Source organism: Recurvomyces mirabilis, assembly GCF_035927965.1.
Source record: "Recurvomyces mirabilis strain CCFEE 5264 chromosome Unknown scaffold_24, whole genome shotgun sequence".
Taxonomy (NCBI): Eukaryota; Fungi; Ascomycota; class Dothideomycetes; order Mycosphaerellales; family Teratosphaeriaceae; genus Recurvomyces; species Recurvomyces mirabilis.
In genome coordinates, this window is record NW_027041958.1 from 57,339 (window position 1) to 68,401 (window position 11,063).

An 11,063-nucleotide genomic window follows, 5' to 3' on the forward strand; every position below is an offset into this window, starting at 1 on the left:
TGTATCACGTCGTCTCCTTGTTGAGAGCCTCGTGGACACTTCCAGTAACCATGAGCGGCTTCTCCTTCGCCAGATCTGTAGTCCACTCGTCCTTGTTCTTCTCATCGGAGCCACGGCTCGTGTTCAGCAAGTCCGAAGTATTGCTCTCCAATTCTGCAAGTCCTAGCGGAGCCGCAAGCTTTTCGTTCCCATAGCCCAACGAAAGTCCGAAGGGTAGCTCAACAGGCAGCTCAACGGCGTACATGCCCTCATCGCCAGGCATTTCCGCGATATTGTACTTCGCTCCATCGACAACCGGTAGCTCGGTCACTACATCCTCGGCTGCCATTTCTTGCACTTCATCCAGTCCCTCCATCGGTCTGCTCTCGCCCTCAAGCTTTGAGATTACGATCACGAATTTTCTTTGCTCCCGTTTGATGTCCCTTTCCTCCCTGCTGTCGAAGAGACTCGCAGGTTTCCGAAGACTCTTGCCTTTAACACTCGCCTCGCTAAGCTCCAGATGCACAAGCAGACCTCGTTGGCGGAAGTATGTATCGTTCCACTGTTCCAGTGTCTCACCAAGAGCACCGGCTGAATGTCTGCGAGAGCGGTTTTGACTCTCTTCTCTTGCATTGAGCGAGTCATTGATCTGGGATCAAAAGTCAGAATGTTACGAGTATTTCGAGTTGGCTTTACCTACTTTCCAACGAACACGGATGTGATTACCGCGCCAGTCAGTGCAACGCCAGTGGCTGCTGCCCAGACCTGCATTTGGTCCTTGCCAGTGAGCTTAGTACTTTCCACGACGCGTGCAGTAAACGTATCCCATATGCTTGGGTGCACGTTGACGTCGAATAACGCAGGGTGATATGGGAAACCACTTTTGAGATCCGAGCCGTTAGTACGGATCTTGATAGTATCGCCGCCCTCTGATGAGCTGGTCATGATGGATCTCGTGTCAGAGGACGAATATGTCAGGGCTGGTCGGTCAGAATCTTGGGAGTAGATCGAGGAAGTAGCTCCACGTGCTGTGCCTTCCATTGGAGAATAAGGTGGTGGTCCACCAGCGGATTGTCGATTGATAGTCCTTCCGGCTTGACCAAAATTCTGCGATTGAGTGAGAGTCGAGGCCAGGTTGACAGTCCTGGGTGTGGACGGGCTCTTGACACTAGAACCATCGGGCGGTCGAAGTGGACTACTGTCTACGCCCGAGCTTGTTGCCTCTACGCTCGCAGGGTCCTCGAACTTGCTATCCGTACCTGCTCGCAGTAGACCTATGGAGCTCTCATGCTCACTCGCGAGCGTTCGTGCCGTCTGTCTGTCGAATGCTCTTTTCGCGAGCTCATCATTCCCAACGCTCAATAGACCTTGCTTGGCTTCCTTCTTCCTCGCCCTCTCATCCTTGATCTTACGCCCAATGACGATGCCAGCGGTGGTAAGCAGCATTTTTACGAAATTTGGAGGACGGTATGAAGCAAGTAAGCATCACAGAAAGAGAGATTACAGCGAGAGCGAAGCATTGGGGCCGATCTATCCCATTATATCCATTCGCAGATAAGCTCACGGCGCAACATGTGCCCTGTTTGGAAGGATTGATCTGCACGAGAAGCGAGCAGAGCTGAGCGAGGCGATCATGGTTGGTTCATGGACGATCGCATCCGGCAAGGAGAGCGACGAGCGTCTTCGCGCATGCCGAAGCTTTGCTCAATATGCATCGCTGCGTAGGAGGCATAATCACAAGGTGTCTATGAAAGGTCGTGTTATACGGGTACAACAGCTGTGGTCGTTTTCTCCTTTGCCAGCCAATCAAAACTCTGGCGCTCGTTGAGTCACAATTCGTGACTTCTCAAAGCAGAATCATGAGTTCGCCCTCAAGCAACAATTTTATGATAACAACTGTCTCATACCGCCACAGCTCAACTCGCTGATCCGCAAATTCTCGACAGCTGAATTCTCAGCATCAGACCATATCGACAGTCCCTCACAAAGATGCCCGGTCGGCCGCCGCTCACGCGAGAGGTCCAAGTATCAAAAAAGCTCTCTTGGCTCCTTCGCCACGGCGCCGAAAAGGAAGGCCTCCAACTTCAATCTGGTGGCTTCCTCAACGTTCGCGACGTCCTCCAAAATCGGAACATCAAATCTTTCAAGGTGACTCTCGACGAACTCCGGACGATAGTCGAGGAGAATGACAAGAAACGCTTTACCTTAATGCCTGTGGGGGCTGCAGAAGTCGGCGGAGAAGCTCAGAACGAAGCAGCCAAGGTAGCGTCAGATAAGCCACAGGAGTGGCTGATTAGAGCGAATCAGGGACATAGTGTTGAGGTTGAGGATGAGGGTCTATTGCAACCGATTACTGCTGAGAATGTACCTGAGGTAGCTGTGCATGGGACTACGCATGCTGCTTGGCTTCTCATCGTAGCTACAGGAGGACTGAAATCGATGACGAGGAACCATGTCCACTTCGCGAAAGGACTACCAGCTGGCTTCAAGTCTGTCATCGAGGGAGACGTGAACGCGGTAGATGCGGCAGAAGCAGCACCAGTCATTTCTGGAATGCGGAAATCGTCTACTGTGCTGATGTTTCTGGAGGTGGCGAAGGCTATGGAGGCAGGCCTGAAGTTGGCTGTGAGCGACAATGGCGTGGTCTTGACAAAAGGCAACGCTGAAGGGCTGGTGCCGCTGAAATTGTTCAAACGGGTTGAAGACAGGACCGGAGAGGGCGTGCTGCTTGAGGATGGCAAAGTGGTCAAGGAGGCACCAGCAACTTGGGCTGGAAAGAGTAAAGGCAAAGGTTGAGTTTGTCAAGGGGTAGGTTGGAAGTGCATTCATGTCATGCTCTGACATACTGGTGACATGATACTCTGAGCTATGCTATCATCATCGACTCGACACGATGCAAATGACGACGATCGGAGAAGGACAAAGTAAGGCGCGCATTGAACACGCTCCCTGTCAATGCTCCCAAGCAATGTCAGTTGAAGCGCAGCCACCACTGGCATCCTCAAGTCGGCTCCGACCAGTCGACCTGCTCTGTTGTCGGCGCCGTACCACCTTTCGCATATGTGACCTTGAGTCGCAAGCGCAATCGTGGCGGGGGAGGCTGTGAAAAGAATTGTCAGCATACGTCCAGATAGCATATAGCTTGATATACGGCAGTGACTTACGCCATTGACACCTGTAACCCTCATCTGCTGCGTCGCATCCCCACCCGCTTCAAGCTCCGCAGAAGAAATCGCCTGCAGCTGCAACTTCTGCGTTTTGGGCACGGCAGCCTGCAGATTGACAGCACTGAAGGACTCGAAAGCTGATTGGTTCTTAAAACGCGCGAGAACTTGTACAGCTTGTGGACTTCGTTGCACGGTGAATATGAGGAAGAGGTCGTTCTTATTATATGCTGTATGCGATGTTCCTTGTGATTGCTGAGTTTGCTGAGGTGCAGGAGCTGGAGAGCCGAAGCCACTGAGGATGTCGTTTGATGGTGCCGCTGATGCGGATACGCCGTTACCGGAGGGTTGGGAGTCGAAGAGGTCCATTATCGAGTTCATATTGCCTTGAGGCCGCGCTTGGCCATTCGAGAGTTGACTACTCGATTGCTCAACGGGCGAAGACATTGTATTGTCGCCGCCGAGTATATCTGCCAATAAATCTGCGCTGGCGTTGTGTTGGTTTCCGTTGATGATGGCGCTGCTCTCCGAAGCAGGCATAGTCGAGTCACCGCCCATCAGGTCCAGAAGGTCGTTCTCGGTGATCTGACTAGCCTTCTTCTTAGCAGCTGGTAACTTGCTGTGCCGCTTCTTCGACGCCTCGCCAAGTACACGATGCTCTTCTCTGATCTCAGGAGGTGGCATGCGCTCTAGTACACCACGCCGTACCTCATCATATCCGAACAAATTGCCATACTCGACCGATCGCTGCTGCACCTCAACGTCCAGATCAGTCTGTCTGTTCAGAAGCAGTCTTCGTAATCTATCGACTTGCGCGGCATCTTGCATTCGAGTCGTAAGTTTGATAGTCGCAGTAATAATATACTCCGTCACGATTTGGCCAGAGTAGCTGGAGTTGAGAATGGCGGTGAAAAGATCAACGATCTCGCTTTCCCTCACTTCCTTCACCAGATTCTCTTCTTCATATGAGCCACCACGGATCAGAGCATCGCCATACTCACCAATCACCCACGCACCTGCGAGGTTGAGGCCTTCCTGGCTAATGTCGTCTCGTAGTGATGCGTATAGCTTTTGTGCACAGTATGTTTGAAGTTCTGGAGTGGTCGCAATGAGTCGCACGAAAGACGACAAGATCTGCTCCTTGACATAATTGCCGGCCAGCTTCAGTACTCGGAGCATAGTGTCGGCGTGCCATCTTTTGTTTGGAGCATACTGATCAGCAGCAATGCCAATTTGTGTGGTCATGATGGACTTGAATTCCGTATCGGCAACCTCGAGGAAGGCAAGTAGCTCTCGGATGAGCACGCGTACGTTTGACTCATTGATCAAGGTAAAGCTGAGGTCAAGCGCGCGCCTCCGAATACTGATGTCTGGGTCTCGCAAGCAGTCTAGGATCGTGTTCCGGTGTCGCTGAACGGCGTTCGGCTCAATGGCGACGACTTTCAGAAGGGTATTCAGAGCAACGTATCGGATATTGTTGTCTTTGTTAGTGAGAAACTTGCCAAGTATATTGACACCCAGTACTCGCAAACCAGAGTCGGCTTCGATGTCCAGAATGGTGAGCACGGCCTCGTACAAGATCGAGTTACCAACATTCTTCGACGATTCGGTGTTCGTCGCTACCTGTGCCAGAATGTCGTTGATCTGCTCGCTGACCTGCACATCACCCCTGCCAAGCACTCTTAGTAGTCGCAAGATCTTGACTTGCAAGAAAGGATCCGTGATGCCAGTGACATCGTGCTCCGGTGCGTATCCAGACTGTGACAGACCCTTCAGCACCTTCACCAAGCTACCTGTCAAAGGCCTGAACATCTCCACGATCCCCTGCTCTCCACCTTCCTCCTCATCTGCCTCACACATGCTGACGACGAGTGTCAGGCCGCTAAGCAGGACACCATGGTTCCGATCGTTCAACAGTAACTTCGCCTTGTCAATAAAATGCTCCTGCAAGTCCGGCACTTTCCGACATATGCGCATTGCGCACAATGCTGCCTTGCGCCTGATATATGGATTGCTGCTGGCCAATATGGTCTCCACCTCCGGAAACAGATCTCTCGACATCTCAACAGATGCAATATTGCCAAGGGTACATAGTGCCAGTCCCACCACATACTGGTTGTTGTGATTCAAATCATTCTTCAACGAGTTCGTGACCAGCGTAAGCACTTCCTGGTTCTCATCAAGCAGTAACATCGTGCCCAAGTAGCCCAACCGCTTGTCTGCGAAGCGCGGTGAGGCCAGTAGCTTCAGACATTCTATCTGCCCGAAATGTGTCCTTTCGCCGAGAGTAAAAAGGTATAGCAGTTTGGCAACATTGTTCCGTCGCACGTCTGAATTGTTGCTTTCTTCTCTGAAGCTGGCTCTGATGGCGGCGCTCTCCTTCTGTACCACTGCGCGCTCGTCGGCGATTGTCTTGGCGGCGCGGACATTGCGAATGAACTGCTTGAGGGAGGACATTGTGGTGGCCTCGGCGGGCCCGATGGAGTGACGGGTGGGGAGTATCGGTTGTCGTGTTTATTCGTGCATGTTAGTCCTGGTTCGGTGGTATCTTGTCGATGCCTTGGTCCTGGGTCGATGTATGCCGCGGTGGATGGTTCGATTGTTTGTTGTCACGCATATGCACATATACGACCACGAAAGCTGATGCGATATGTGGACCCTGACGAACCTGGGTGCCTTACATCTTAGGGCACACATGCAGTGCCACTAGTTCTAAACTGGTCGTGACAACAACATCATGCTCGCGGCCTTTACCAGCGAGGAATCCAACGACAGCGAGTGTACCCACAGCCACGAGCTCGGATGACTGATCGCTTCTCATGGAGATAAATGGCTTCATGACGATTGATGGCCATGGAAGCCTTCGAAGTTCCGCAGCGATGGCTGAACTAGTATTCGAGTCAACGCTCTGCCCTGATTGACCGATCCCCCAAAGGATCGGCCTGTCCTTAGCCGTTCGGTTGCCCATATAATACCATACGGCCTCCTGGTTCCTTTCTTCTTGCATAGTTTTCTACGCACGCTAAAAAGAGACTTTAACCGATACTGGACAAGATAGATACTACCGCACAGACATGGCACGGCCAACAATCATCATCATCATCCCAGGGAGCTGGCACACAGCCGAACATGCCCAGCCTACCGTTCACGCCTTAAGACGCAATGGCTACATTGCAAAGGCAGATCAGCTAGCCAGCGTCGGTCTGAAGGAGCGGAGACAGTACTTCGCCGACGATGTGGCGCACCTGCATGGACTTGTGGTCGACGAACTCGACGCCGGACGTGACGTCTGTTTCGTTCTGCATAGCTATGCCGGTCAATCCGGAGCGGAGACCATTAACAGAGTCATCCACGAAGGACGATTGGAAGCATCTGCAGGCAAAGGACGTCTCGTCCAGGCTGTCTTCGTCGCCGCCTATGCATTCCCAGCTGGAGTGGCACTAGACTCCAGGAACTTCCTCGGGCCTGAGAATCCAAACTTCGGCATCGATGATGAACGGCATCTCAATACCATGACAGACCCTGAACGCGTTTTCTGCCTCCTGCTGAAGCAAAACGGTGGGCAGACAAGCTCGTACCAGCCTATTATCAGGACGCTACTCCGGTGATCACGTCCGAAGATTGGCGGAAGGCGCCTATTACTGTTGTGGCCACTAAGCAGGATATCACGATTCCACCGGCACGTCAAGAGATGGTATGGCAGGGCTTTGCACTCAATTGGATAGATGCAGGCCATGTCCCATTCATCTCGCAACCGGATGCCGTGGCCGATATTATCATTGGGGCTCTTTCGTGAGGGCCGCAGCATCTCAGAGAAAGTTCTGGACGTCGATAAATCTTCCAATGAAGCTTGATCCATTCAAAGGCTATCAATCTGATGTCAGCTCTGTCATTATGCTGGATCGTTGATGTACTTCGCTGCTGCCATTACCGCGCAGGAAATTTCTGGACAGCTGTTGACGGACAGTCTGAGTCTAGCGAATAGGCCAGCTTGCTCAAGTGGCCCGCAGCTTGCGTAATCATCCCCAGCTCTCAGCACCAGCTCCTGTGAGCAACAGCCATCGGTGTACCAGCAGATATCTGATCACGTAGCAATACAACCACAGGATCCACAGTTGCATTGTCCAAAGTCCGTCGTGATACCTTATAACCATCGTGGTTCGTCGAGAAAGAGTCTCGTTAGGTTGGATGGTAAGCTTAATGATCGTCTCATTGTTACCACTACCACAGACATGGTTCGAAAACAATTGCAACATCGCTCCCTCGGGCAAGCTTAATATGAGAGACCAGATTTCGACACAATCGTGAGAGATCGTCACATCACATGCCGTCAAATTTCTGTTCAAGGCCCGATATACACAAATAACATGCTGGAGGATACCCTAACTTCCTATCTGGGTCACACTAGTAAACTCTGGTATCTTCCAGCTATGTGTCTCAGGCACCCATCAGTTTTTCCTCGAAAAGGCACATGTCATTCAATGGCTCGTCTGAAACACTCAGCTGGTCCAGGCGGACGGCATGTCTCAGTCCGCTCACATTCTTCTGCTTCGGGTGAACTATAGACTGCTGCGAAGCTTCGTGTATCGCTCATAACACTGTCGAAGCATCGTACACTTGGCTTCTCGAATGCGACAATGCTGCTGACCTACACACAACCAAGCATTGGCTTACTTCCGTTTCCATAGCAATAGGTAGCATGGCGCAAAGAGTTACTTCAACGTTTGTCTTCTCAACGAGTACATGGACCTATCGATTCACGAGACATGAAGTTTCGACTCCATTGACGTCTGAACCGGCTGTTTCTCAACCATACCTTTTACTTTCGGTGCTATACAATGTCCGACCCCACCACAGTATTTGCGTTGTCGGCGATGCTGCTCAAGTGTTTGTTAAGAGTGCTCTGGAGGCTGCGGTGTCGGCGGAGAAGGAAACACTGATCGATGGCTTCTAGTCATGCTCTAATAGTCTTGCCACGTTGTCTGGACAGCTTTAGCATCGCACCTCCAATCCGTCAGAGCATGACTGTCGAGTTATACCTGCGATGTCACAGGACCTGGCGGTGTGCTTCGGCATGCAGCGGACTCGATCTCATATGGACGCCTGCAGCCCGGTGGCGCTGCAGCTCGAACGTGGGGTTGTTCTCGCACGCCAGACAGCTTTCTCACCTGATATGGCCATGCTGTCTCCGTCGCAGCCCTCTCGTCCGTCTGCTAAGTTGCTTACTCAGAGTACTGCTGGTAGAAACACCACTCATAGCAGCATGGACAGTCACTGGACCCTTCCAATTTTCTCTATGAAGCCGGCCAGATTAGCGGACTGCCATTTTCATGACTGTAGGCCCCCTATCCACAACACGCTCCCGCCGTAGGCAGTGCTGAGTAGCACATATATCCATGCTGCCACCGCCATGGACAACCAGCGTTCGCAGAGGGTCATCCATTACCAGCGCGTGACTTCCGTATCGACAGGAGTGGCAACTTGCTTCCAGCCACAAAATATGCTCATGCATACCACGATTCTTATTACCGGAGAACGATCCAAGGCATGCGCCCTGCATGCAATACTATGCAGCCGAATCGATCGGCTCTTGACCTTGTCACCAATCCATTCCTCAATGTCGGGGTCAGATGCTCAGCCAGGCGCTTGTACGAACCACTACACCGATCTGATGAGTAGCTGTACCTACCCGAGTCTGAATGCCACAGCATGATAATCATCCCGCTTCACGCTCGCTAGACCTTCGACGCTTCATCCCCTGCTAAGCAAGTCCAGACTCGACGTTGTGGCGACGACATATGGCAATGGATCCTAGCGCTTGACTTTCTTACCACTCCCCTTTGCAAAGCCAAGCCCCAGTAAAAACGCAGTCCTCATACTAGCACCAACATAGACAAATCCAAGATTGCCCCAGTACATCGACGACCAAGTCCAAGCCTGCCAGTAGATACTAGATCCCATAGCATGGACACTGTAAAGATGACCAAAGTCCGCTATCAGTAGTCCGAGCAGGAAGACTTTCCAGACTGAAACATCGTTCGTAGCCCGCAGCACAAGAGCCTCGTTGAACGCGAAGACAAAGTACAGATTAGCCAGTTGGTTTAATATGATACTCTCTCGGACTGTGAGTGCGGTGGCGGCGCTCAATGGATGTGTCATGCTCATGTATTGCGTCTGCAGGCCGAGAAAGTCGAAGCTGTATAGAGCCCCGAGTGCCGTGGCAATGGGCTCGATGTACCTAGGTTTCGGCAGTCAGTATACGCGCTATGGTAACAGCTCGGTAGCACAAGAAGTTTGGGTCTAGAAGGCTGTTCATGTGATCCAGTCCCGTTGTCACGGGTGCGATATTGGAGACCCGAGGGCCTGGTCGAGAGCTGGTGGGAAGTCTGATTTGGTAAAATAGTGGTCGGCCACTGGGCTATCGGTGTGGCATGTCTTGGGTCGAGCATCGGTATCAACCGTTAGGCCTGCCTGCATTGAATAATGTCTCACTAGTGCCTGAAATGTTCGTACCATCGGTCGCTTTTTCGGTGGTCATTCCGCTCGTCGCAATGCAAACCCGAAAAGCAGTAAGACAACCAGGAGGCAAGACGTGATCTGAGGACTTACAGAAAGAAGAGCCTGTAGAGGAAGGGAATTTGTTGGTCCGCTGTTCGCGCCATGATGGTGCTCGTGACCGTGGCGATGCGCGTAGACTCGTGCGCAAGGGAGCGTGAGATGCTGCCTAACAAGGCGACTTGTTGGTGTAGGTGAGACAGAAGAGTGAAGTGATGAGAGCAATTGGACAGCTGATGCTTCCGCGGGTGGCGTAGTATTGACGTGGCGCGGTGAAGCCGAGACCGAGAAATGTTGCACAGTAGCACACACGCGTGTCGTATGGACTTGCCAGCTCGAGCTCGTCGGTCGCACGAGGTTTGGTTGATGCTAGACAGCTGAGAGAGAGCGTACAGCACCAATAATGGATGGTGTGAGCATGTAATAATGCAAGTGGAATTGGGTCTGGAAGCACGATGTTCCGGCTAGAATGTGCAGTAGTGCCTGAATAACTATGCTGTGCTTTGTCTCAATTGATTGAACTTTACCATCGAATCTAGGCGTCGTGGTGGTTTAAAATTGGGGAATGGTTACCGGACGTCGGGCAGTCCACGAAGTACGCACCTTACTTCTCGGCCTTGTCCTCATTGAGAAGGTCGCGAGGCATGCAGCTTTCGTACTTTCGTGTGGTCAGCTTCGACAGACTTTGGCTTTCCATCAACAGCAACATGTAACTTCGATAACGTAGCTGGTCAGCATAATTGAGAAAGTGTCTGCCATATTTTGACATGTGGTTCTATAGCTCGTGTAGGGTATAAAGAAGTGGGACCAAGGCGTTGCAGGGAATATTCCTTTCTCACTCAAAGTCTGGTGTACCAGGTTTAGGGACGATGGACGAACACCGTGCTCCGATCCAGTCATTTCCGCCCAGCCCGAGTTGTACGGTTCGGGTGGGCGTCATCTGGCAGTCCCTTTCATCACTCTTCGTCGGGTACTGGTGTTTCTTACAACTCAGAATTGTGTTTGCCGAGGATACATCGCCACTGTATCTGTGGAAACTTCCTTCAAATCTTGGCCCAACCGCGCTTTTACGTCGGGTGAGACTTTGGCTGTTTGCGGATCGGCGTTGGCAGCTTCCATATATACACCAGGCTTACACCGCCCTACATTTCGCACTCGCTCAACACGCTCATTACTTACGCCCGCCACGACCATTTAGTCCGCAGCTGAATTGTTATAAATTCGGAGAGTGGCTCTTGGTTCGTCGGCATTGGAAGGAACGCCCACGGGAAGTGATGTGGACCGGCATCGCTGGGACTCGCGGCAGCAGATCACGGGGAGAGAGTATTGAAATGGGAGGAGAGCATGTGCGCAGGCCGTCAAGTG

At 52.0% G+C, this 11,063-nt stretch overlaps 5 protein-coding genes across 5 annotated transcripts; 2 read left to right on the forward strand and 3 right to left on the reverse strand.

The window, feature by feature from the left end:
- Positions 1-4: 4 nt before the first annotated feature.
- LTS14_008139 (uncharacterized protein) lies at positions 5-1,425 on the reverse strand (the record flags this gene model as incomplete). The annotated part of the gene is made up of 2 exons (XM_064840827.1): positions 5-628; positions 706-1,425. The coding sequence occupies 2 exons, from the start codon at positions 1,423-1,425 to the stop codon at positions 5-7; spliced, it is 1,344 nt and encodes a 447-aa protein (XP_064691464.1).
- Positions 1,426-1,968: 543 nt separating this feature from the next.
- TPT1 (tRNA 2'-phosphotransferase) lies at positions 1,969-2,775 on the forward strand (the record flags this gene model as incomplete). The annotated part of the gene is made up of 1 exon (XM_064840828.1): positions 1,969-2,775. One exon carries the CDS (start codon positions 1,969-1,971, stop codon positions 2,773-2,775), a length of 807 nt encoding a protein of 268 aa, XP_064691465.1.
- A 205-nt stretch (positions 2,776-2,980) lies between these two features.
- APL4 (clathrin associated protein complex large subunit) lies at positions 2,981-5,600 on the reverse strand (the record flags this gene model as incomplete). Its single annotated transcript, XM_064840829.1, has 2 exons — positions 2,981-3,079; positions 3,144-5,600. The coding sequence occupies 2 exons, from the start codon at positions 5,598-5,600 to the stop codon at positions 2,981-2,983; spliced, it is 2,556 nt and encodes an 851-aa protein (XP_064691466.1).
- A 617-nt stretch (positions 5,601-6,217) lies between these two features.
- On the forward strand, positions 6,218-6,939 carry LTS14_008142 (uncharacterized protein; the record flags this gene model as incomplete). The annotated part of the gene is made up of 2 exons (XM_064840830.1): positions 6,218-6,701; positions 6,725-6,939. 2 exons carry the CDS (start codon positions 6,218-6,220, stop codon positions 6,937-6,939), a joined length of 699 nt encoding a protein of 232 aa, XP_064691467.1.
- A 2,015-nt stretch (positions 6,940-8,954) lies between these two features.
- Positions 8,955-9,805, reverse strand: LTS14_008143 (uncharacterized protein; the record flags this gene model as incomplete). Its single annotated transcript, XM_064840831.1, has 2 exons — positions 8,955-9,381; positions 9,753-9,805. 2 exons carry the CDS (start codon positions 9,803-9,805, stop codon positions 8,955-8,957), a joined length of 480 nt encoding a protein of 159 aa, XP_064691468.1.
- Positions 9,806-11,063: the final 1,258 nt, after the last annotated feature.